Here is a 10,673-nt window from a genome sequence, read left to right on the forward strand (position 1 = left end):
ATAGTAACTTTAATACTTGTGATCAGAAAGTTAATCTTAATACCCTTCCTTTTGTTATGTTCACCTCAGAATGGACTGTATCATGGGGAAATCTAACCTATCCTATGATATCTAAAGGAATATTTCACAAAGCCCCACCAGCCTTTTCCTGAAAAAGGAAGTTAGTAGCAAGGTTTTGGTGCCAGTGAGTCCAGACAGTCTAGAAGACACGAGGATTCCTTCAGTCCCATTATGTCCTTTAGAGGCCTAACTGTTTCATTGTTGGTCAAAGGTAGGCAGCTTCATTACTGGCAGAGTTGTCTAAAAGATGCTTGGGTTTAAAATATCCTTAATAAGAACCTGACCTGGTCTTGGACCCAAACTTCCCTCCTTTCTCATCGCTAAGGCTAGCCACTCACCCATCTTACTCACCAGTTACATTCAGATTATTCTGCAAAGGGTCATACAGCCAGCAACAGACTCAGTGTACCAAAACGTTTTATTCACCATGGCTAAAACATTTATCCAAGAAAGGATTGATCCTGGATCTGTTCACCTTCAAGGTCATCAGCAAGATACCCTAATTCATTTCTCATACGTATACATGCATATACATACACAGACATATACATATATACACATATACATGTTCATACTTGCTGACTTCATCCATTCCCATCACCACCCCACCACACATGAAATGGCACCCCCCTCCCCCAGCATACGTCCAAGATAGAGTTAGGAAAAGACAACTAAGGCTACATTCGTTCACGCTCAGTCTCTAGCAGTCATGTGTAATGCACTGAAACCACAGCTCCCTTTCCACATTCAGGCCCCACAAAACTTTCCATGGTTTACCACAGACACTTCACATACCTTGGTTCAAGCCATTGACAGCACGTCAACACCGGTAAACCACATCCTTCCAATTCACTCAATTCCTTGCACGCCTTTCACCCTCCTGTATGTTCAAGCCCCGATCGCTCAAAATCTTTTTCACTTCATCCTTTCACCTCCAATTTGGTCTCCCACTTCTCCTCATTCCTTCAACCTCTGACACTTATATCTTCTTTGTCAATCTTGCCTCACTCATTCTTTCCATGTGACCAAACCATTTCAGTACACTCTTCTGTTCTGTCAACTACACTCTTTTCATTACCACACATCTCTTTTACCCTTTCATTACTTACTCGATCAAACCACCTCACACCACATATTGTCCTCAAACATCTCATTTCCAACACATCTGCCTCCTCTGCACAACCCTATCTATAGCTAATGCCTCGCAACCATATATCATTGTTGGAACCACTAGTCCTTCAAACATACCCATTTTGCTCTCCGAGATAACATTCTGGCCTTCCACACATTCTTCAACTCTCCCAGAACCTTCTCCCCCTCCCCCGACCTGTGACTCACTTCTGCTTTCATAGTTCCATTCGCTGCTAAATCCACTCCCAGATATCTAAAACACTTCACTTCCTCCAGTCTTTCTCCATTCAGACTTACCTCCCAATTGACTCTCAGCTTTTGTCTTTCACACACTTTACCAAACTCAGTCACCAGCTTCTGCAGTTTCTCACCCAAATCATCCACCAGCACTGTTTCATCAGCGAACAGCAACTGACTCACTTCCCAAACCCTGTCATCCACAACAGACTGCATACTTGCCCCTCTCTCTAAAACTCTTGCATTCACCTCCCTAACAACCCCATCCATAAACAAATTAGTCAACCATGGAGACATCATGCACCCCTGCCGCAAACCGACATTCACTGGGAACCAATCACTTTCCTCTCTTCCTACTCGTACACATGCCTTACACCCCCGATAAAAACTTTTCACTGCTTCTCTCAGCTTACCTCCCACACCATGTACTCTTAATACCTTCCACAGAGCATCTCTATCAACTCTTATCATGTTCCTTCTCCAGATCCATAGATACCACATACAAATCCATCTGTTTTTCTTAGTATTTCTCACATACATACTTCAAAGCAAACACCATTTCCCACATACATTCTTCAAAGCAAACACCTGATCCACACATCCTCTACCACTTCTGAAACCACACTGCTCTTCCCCAATCTGATGCTTTGTACATGCCATGACTCTCTCAGTCAATACCCTCCCATATGATTTCCCAGGAATACTCAACAAACTTATACCTCTGTAATTTGAACACTCACCTTCATCCCCTTTGCCTTTATACAGTGGCACTATGCATGCATTCTGCCAATTCTCAGGCACTTCACTATGAACCATACATACATTGAATATTCTCACCAACCGGTCAACAACACAGTCACCCCCTTTTTTATTGAATTCCACTGCAATACCATCCAAACCCTCCAGCTTTCATCTTCTATGTATGGATGAGGTGGTTAAAGAGTTAAAGATCATTACATGAAGTATTTTTAGGTGCTTGTATGAAAAAAATTTCATGCCTGAGCTAAACTGTACCTCTTTTGGATGCACTTACAGACATTTCACTGGGCAACACCTAATACAAAGGAGAGAATGTTAGAGCCTGGCACTTCCCAAGCTGCTCCCCCCAAGCCCAAGCCAGGAGCCAGAAGGAGTTCTGAGCAAGGTTTACTATATAGTAGGGGGCATGAATCTGTCAAAATTTCAAGACCCACTGAAGGATGGGAGCGTGATTCTTCTGAGGTTATGAGAAAGTTTAGGAATTATGAGATTTAGAATGTATTTTGATCATGTTACCATGTCCAGTACGGCAGGCCTGCAGAACTTGGAAAGTTTTCCTGAGTTGAAAAGACATTCACCACCCTAAAATATGCTTAATCTAGAGCAGATTACTGCCAAACAGAACATAGCTGTAGCTGGGAATAGTTATTGCTTATTAAGGAAGTCAGGAAAGTTAGATATCCATTTAATATATCTCTGGATCTGTAATTACACTTATTTATTACTATATTTTTAAGTGGAAGCTCAGATGTCTTTGTCAATTCTTCAAAATAGATTTCTATATGGCGTTTTTTCTTTAGTGGCATCATGTGTCACACCATATTTTGCAGGCCTGAAGTACGGTAGAGGAAATTATGATGATGGTTCATTCCAAAGTAACATTCATATATTTCATATATTGTAAGTGTTCTCATGCTGAAATTTTTATTTACTTGTAAATGTCTGTGATGTTTTACATGTTTTTGTATATAAATTACACCAAATTACTTGAATTCCTTTAATATTGTACACATAAAAGAACACATTAGCTTATTTTATGCATGTCGGTTATTTCACTTTGTTCTTGGCATTCATTTGAGGCAGTCAGGAGCACATGTTGCACATATTTCAAAGTTTCTCAATAATATCTGAACATTTATTGACTGTTGATGTGTAAAATAATTCATGGTACAGTATTTGTTAGCTTAAAATGACTTGTCACTTGCTGTTGTTATGTATCAAAGTTTTCCTATAAATTGGTACTTACCACATGCATGTTTAAATTAGTTTTGTAATTTTGTACTCCATAGTGAAACTAATACTCTTAGATCTGATACTTTAATATCCAGAAATACAAGTCTCAGTATATACTAGTACAGCTGGTTTCTCTGGTTTTATCTGTATGACCATAGTGTGCCACAAAATTATAAATTTTCAGTGGAATGGAAATGTTTATGTATAGGTACATGGGAAGTTCATGGCTGGTGAAAATGTTACCAAATAGTTGTTTTGAATTTGGTAACACACTATGTCTTAGATTAAATAAGGTACTGATTATCTTTTAAGTTGCTGCTCAAGAACAACTGTCTAACCACTTGTAACAGGATAAGCATACCTAACTGTGATCATATTCTGCAGTATATTTAGCTTTTCTTCTTTGGCCTCCCTACCAGTGCTACTAAGTTGTTTGAGCTGTAACTGTCTTATTCAGTAAATGTAAAAAAAGTTATATGTAACTTAAGATTGCTTATTTTTTACTGTACTATATTCCAGATTGAAGGTTAATTCTTCTTGGTGATTTAGCAAACCATTTCTGAATTAAATGTGTTACCATCATCATCTTTCATTTAGATAAGTCATAACTGAGAAGTTTTATAGATTAGAATATTCAGACCTATTGGTTAATGATCCAAGTTACAAACCAGGGTGGTATTCCTTAGTAAGTTGGAGTTCATGTCATGGTTAGCCAATGAAGTTTGCTTACAAGACATTGTCAACTCCTCACCCCTGTGGATGAGGGATATGTTATTGGGATTGAAGCATGAAGCTTTCTTTGCTTTGTCTTGGTTAGTTGGTAACTTTATAATTGGTATTGGGTTATTTGGTTACTTTATAACTGTTACTCGACAATGAGATGTATTTCCAAGGAAAAAGGCTATGCAATTATTGGCACATCTAGTCACCAGTGATTTGACAGGGCTTTGAGTTGGACATTTTATTGCTTCTTAGAAGTTCTATCCTGTGATGATGAATGGTATGGTTTCGTGTTTAGGATTTTGCACCACTCATCATTATGTGGCTGTAAATGCCTACCTTGCTCTTATCTAGTTCACCTCATTAAAGTTAGCTATATATGTATAGCTTATGGTATTCTTCTGGAATGTCTTTGCAGTGTATCATACCTGATAAAGTAACATCTATTAGTTATACAGAAAAAGTATAATGCTTTCATATTACACAGTAACATAAACCCCTAATTGTATATTTTAATCAGTAAAGGGTCCTTTATGATTGGCAATCTTTTAAAATACCAGTTGATAAAGTATAATTTTTGTAAGAAATTTTGGGGTGTCACTTTAGCTTTCCAAGCACAGATTCGTACTTTTTATGAATAACTGAAACTTATAGAATGATAATCATTCCAGACTCTAATGGCTCTTGCCATTGGTATGGACATCACAAGGAATTATTTTCTAAAACCTTAACCACATAGCTAGGTGCTCTACCAGGAACCACATTATACACTTCATTTTGATAATTCAGTCTTTGGGAATAGAAGTAAAATTATTAATATAAAAAGAATATTTACCTGTTAAGACAACAGAGTTGTAGTGTTTGAGTTCCTTAATTCAAAGTTCATAGGAACTAATCTGGTTATTTAACTAAAGAACTCTGCAACATCATGTTTCTCATGCTGTGAAAAAGATAGCATTATGGGACCACACTTTTTCGATATTATTAGTAGGTGATACTTTATCAGGTATAGATGGATATCTGTTCATATTTATGATACTGGAAAAATATAACATTATGGGACCACACTTTTTCTGTATGATTGATAGATGGTGGTACTTTATCAGGTATGGTGTAGTGCAAAACATTTTAGAAGAATACAGTTAGTTATGTAGCTACCTTTAGGGAGATGAACTAGAAGAAAACAAAAACAATTCAAATTACCCTTCCAAACATCACTCATTTTCCCAAATCACAAATTCTTCCACCTAGTATATTTAGCAATCTAAGTCTATAACTGTACTGTGACATAGATGAAGTGTTTGAGAACCACTAGCTAAAGGTATGAACTAAGTCCACATCAGCCAATTTTTGGGTTCTTTTGAATTTGTTGGAATCAGGTTTTTGAACTTAGTCATACATTGTTTTATTCAAGAGCCCATGGTAATATTTCAACTATTGAATATGATGTCTGATCATCACAGTATGATTACATTTTCTTAATCTCTAAAGTTGAGTGAATGATATTTCCTTGGCTGCCAGACAGCACATATCTTTTGAGATTTTGTGTTACAGTCTCTTAATAGATTTTTAATCAGTTGTTTGAGAAAATATTGTCCCACAAACCAGCAGCTTATCCAAGAATAGATTTCAGTGCACACATGTTTTTTTAAAATTACGCTATCTATGTTCTCTTTATACATAGATTTTATAGGCTAATGAATTATTATTTTTACTCTTTTGACCTTTTATGGGCGAATGAATTATTATTTCTACTCTTTTGACTTCTTATATTCAGTATCATAAATGTAAATTAAGTATTGCATTAGTGAATATTTAGTCTGTGAATACTACAAAGTCCTTTTGCTGTGAAATTAGTGGAATGTGTTTTATACACACAAGAGCTTCCCAAGTAGAGTATCCATTAACTATATTACATAGACTATATGTTTAGTTTTGTGTATTTTTAGTGTTATCCCTGTATGTAAATGTGTCTTTATGTGCATTTCTTGTGTCTCTTATCTTTGTGTATTTGTTGTCTGAAGTGGGTGACACAAAAGATTATAATGCTAAAGGCTTGCAGACATGCAGATTAATTAGATGAAGAAATGGGGAAGGAGGAGAGAAAAACGTATACTTACCAATCTACAAGTAACTACAGTATGATAAGATTTTGCTAAGAAAGCAAGGTGAGCACATAGCACTCACCCTGCATTTTGATTGATGAATGATATTGTTTCTCTGACACCACATGTGGTACATAATTGTCAGTTTGAGGTTCATCAGGGACTGATCTTAATGTATACTGATATCCCCAGGTTATGTGGGAGATACTTTCAGAAAACCGAGATGTAAGTGAAGAATCTGATATTGGAACCAGTATTATTATAAGATGCAGTAGGATATGGAGGTTATGCTCCTGTTGATGATTTTTTAACCTCATTTTCATGCACAAATGTAAAGGAAATGTCAAAAAACATAAAATACAGTGCAGATACACTATTAATCTAAGAATTATATAAAGAATAAAGCACAAAATGTTATATTTAAGTATGATATAGATAACACTTATCAGAAATGGTTCAGAATCTTGCATGTTGAGGCTGCTGAGGGTAGGGAGGACATGGTGGAGGTGTGCAGATAATGTGCCAGGATTGTCTGGCTTTTCATTTAAGGATAGACATTTGAAGAATTTGTCCAGCAGTAGCTAAGCACTTCTAACTCTCCATACCATAACCATCATTATGTTGACCAGTATCAAAGGACCTCAAAATGTCAAACTTTACATCCAAGCTAATGCTTTAACTGCTTTTCTTGCCAGAAGCAAGAGACTCATGTGGGCACTTTCAAATTATAAGGAATTTGATGAGGTTGTAATGCAGTACTACAATGTAAGAATGCAGGTTTTATCACCACTGTACAACCGTGTGATTTAAAATGCCAGCCTTGATATAAGCCTCCACATGCTAGCAGATGATCTTTCACCAAAGTAATTACCCTCTACTGCTACACAGTTTTAGAAACTTTTTTCTTCATTATTCTTTTAACACACCATATATGCAAATCTATTTTCCTAATACTGTATGGGACCCTGACTGCAGGTTTGAGATGATGTCAACTCGCACGTTCTTCTCTTGCATAAAATCCTTAACTTTAATTTTGTTTAGGTTGAATTTTATCAACCATGTTTCAAACTAACTTTGGAGTCTGTTTGGGTCCCATTGAAAGCTGATGCAATCCTCACTTTTCATCTTGTATGTGTGTGTGTTTGTGTACATTTGATTACCCATTTGTGCATATAAAGCGAGAATATTCCTCTCATGGGGTTTGATCTCAAGTATTTGTTATTCGATTTCTTTAACTTTTGAATTTTCAATTCTCACTACATTCACTGTTTCGTTGCGTAACTAATTTCATTCATCCATCACTTCTACGGCAGCGATTTCTTCACATCCTTCCCAAGTTTTTCTTGTTTAGTTTCTTGATGTGCTTTTTCAGTAATTGGTTCCTGTTTCAAAAAATTTTTGAATAGTAATATTGCTGTGTTTGAGAGTATTGCATTTTAATCATATCTCTTCATTTTCTCTTCCAATGGAGACATGTCTGTGGCTGCTATCGTCTTGTCCTACTTTATTGCCCATCATTGCACATTCTCTCGTAGTTCTGTAATTCACCTGAAGTTGGATGACCAAATTGATGCTTGTTGCATATTTTTTTTTGAGATTTTTGTCTTTTAGTCATAACAGCAATTTTGACACTGACAAGTATATCAATTACATTTCTTATAATGTGGTGTTATGCTGACAGGCTAGGCACATGTCTTCTCCCAGCCTCCAGAGTTCCTTTAACATGTAAGTTCCATGTTTGTATGCATTTACTTTTATAATAATGAAAATCTACTGGAAAGGCCAGAGAATAAGTTAAAGGATAGAGCTAGAGTCTGTGATTGAAAGGGATGTCACCTTAGTGGGGATTTTACCGGTGTAAAGTGGAAGTACTGTCTGGATGTTTCTGTATGGACCATCCAGCTGTAGAGCAGGAATGAAAATGTAAGAATAAAGATATATAAATATGTTCCTCATAATATTATTAATCTATGCATTCATTTCATGCATGGTCTGTGGCTGTCATTGTACCAGATGTTTAATAGTATCTGTTTGTTGCATCTGTGTTTGTCAGTGGATATCACTGTTGTTGCTCTTTATATTCATCTGCTTGTGTAGATTCTGTGTTAATGGTACTGTTTTTGTCATGATGTGTCTGTGTGTTTATATTTACAGAAACTTCATTCTGACATTGAAAAGAATCTCTTAGTATGAAGCAGTGAGGCCTTTCAGGATATGTCTTTCTGTTCATATTTACAGAAAATTCATTCTGACGTTGAAAAGAATTTCTTAGTGTGAAACATTGTTGCCTTTATGAAATAAAAGAAACAAAATTAGTCACATGAAATAAACTAAATCAAGAAAATCTTGTGTGCAGTAATTCATGCTTGATTACCGAGTCAGATACATTTTTCATTATCATCAGCTTTACAAAATTCCATCACATTTTACATGAAAGTTCTCATCTTTATAAGGGTTGCCATAAGATCAGTGGATATGAAATGTATGAGTTATTTATTCTGCCTGTGGGACCAAAATGTATAATTCCTATCATGTAATATTATTCATCTTTGATCAAAACATGAAAATTACTCATCATTTATTGGTATGAGTAATTATATGAAACATAATTATCAGTTTCTTATCCAGCTTAGCACTGTATTCTCATATGCAGTTAGAATATCAGTGTGTAATGAGTAATAAATATATCTTTATCTAACTTGTGATATTTATCCTGAATTGTAGCTTACTTGTTTTTTCTTCTTTTTTCTTTTTTACTGTTGAGCTGAGAAAGGAGTGTTCATTCTTCTTGAAAGCTCAGGTTAGGGTGTCTGAATATGTATGGATTTAACCGGGATGAGGAGAGTTAGGCAGCATGTTTGGAGAGAGGAAGCAGAATATTCTGGCTGTGAGAAAAACAGCTTAAGGGGAAGGGAGAAATATGAATTAGTTTTCCTTTGGGGTTAAAGTGTGGAATGGAATGGATGTAAGGTTAAAGGTAAAGGAGGGAGCACCACTTCTGTTGAGAGAGTTGTGAGAATACGCAAGTTTTAGTATGTGAACCCCCAAGCTGTTATTGGAAGTACAAAAGTGCACTGTGGGATGTTGATGATTGTTAGTTAAGTGTTTATACACCTGGTAACAAGAGGAGTGAAGATGAGAGTAGTGTTTTTGGAGGAGCTGAGTAAGTAAAGTTTTGATGTGAGACATTAAGTATCAGTAATAGGTGATTTGTGGCATGACTAGTGGCATTCCCATGGGATCAGTCTTGGGACTTCTATTCTTGAAGATATCTTCCATCGTTGCGAGCGAGCCATGAGTATAGATACAGAAACATACACATTCTGCACATAAATTCTCTAGAAAATACGAGAAGAAGGGTGACAAAAATAAAAAAAAAAAAGATATGCTTGCCATAAGAAATCTCGCGAGGAGAGACCAAGAAAATGACATTTACGTTTTCTGGGGTTAAAGCAAGGTATGATTTTACAAATGGACTGCAGGAATAAATAAAAGAAACAGGGGAGATAGAATATCAATATCTGCTTACCGATGACGTGTGGGCAACATGACCAGACAATATCCAGTCAAACAGGAATTCATTAACATGGGTAAGAAATTTATGAGGTTCGATTTGATATGAATATAAGAGTGGTGATTTGAAAAGTGTTGTTGAGCGGAAGAATAAGCTGCCAAATGGTAAAGAAAGTGAATCTTCAGTGCATACCAGAAGACATGAGTCAACATGCTTAGACTAGTTTCATCTCATTTGTTACCACACCTAAAACAGATAAATAATGATGCTTTTAGGGATTGTTAAATAGATATTGGTATCAAGTAACGAGAATATAACTACAAATGAGAAATCATATGCCTGACGGGAAAAGACTGTTATTAGTAAAAATAAGAAGCTGAGTTGTAAATATGCTTTACGTGTTATCTTCGGTAAAACTGAAAGAAAGATTTTGCCAATAAACTCACGAAGACTACAAGTCTCTTGAGGAAACTCAAAAGTTTAAAAAGAATACTACGAAACAAACGGGGTTGTTAGTGTAGCTTACACCGGACCTCGAATCATATCATTGCAATAGATTATTTACTATAACTTCTCTTTAATATCATCTATTTGTTGCTCTGCTATAATATGTGGGTTCGAAGTATGTTCACCAATGTAAATTATTGTTCTCTCGCATCATAATCCTCACGTGGTCAGTGATCCCCAAATTTGATTTTCCCCTTCCCCTCACACTCTTGTGTGCATCGATTTTACGTTTAGTCTGTAAGCCATTGATCGTTGTCTTGATTCGTGCACCAAGTGTGTACTCTTGTGCAAAAAAAAAAACTAAAAAAAAAAAAAATTATAGACGTAATTTTCCTGTTATCACATGTAGCGAATAATACTTTCACATGGTGATAGTCTGCGCTGGAAATCTTGTGCGTCCATATGTG

The 10,673-nt window shown here is 36.1% G+C and overlaps 1 protein-coding gene across 3 annotated transcripts in view; it reads left to right on the plus strand.

Annotated features, from left to right (window-relative positions):
• The window catches only part of jdp (DnaJ domain-containing protein), a 148,950-nt gene extending 140,007 nt beyond the window's left edge, over positions 1 to 8,943 (plus strand). For all 3 annotated transcript variants that reach the window (XM_071660682.1, XM_071660766.1, XM_071660852.1), the window contains one exon: positions 2,464 to 8,943. In XM_071660682.1, the coding sequence (XP_071516783.1) occupies positions 2,464 to 2,682 (219 nt within the window). In that variant the 3' untranslated portion in view covers positions 2,683 to 8,943. The remainder of the gene's footprint in view (positions 1 to 2,463) is intronic.
• Positions 8,944 to 10,673: the final 1,730 nt, after the last annotated feature.

Source organism: Panulirus ornatus, chromosome 1 (genome assembly GCF_036320965.1).
Source record: "Panulirus ornatus isolate Po-2019 chromosome 1, ASM3632096v1, whole genome shotgun sequence".
NCBI classification, from domain to species: domain Eukaryota; kingdom Metazoa; phylum Arthropoda; class Malacostraca; order Decapoda; family Palinuridae; genus Panulirus; species Panulirus ornatus.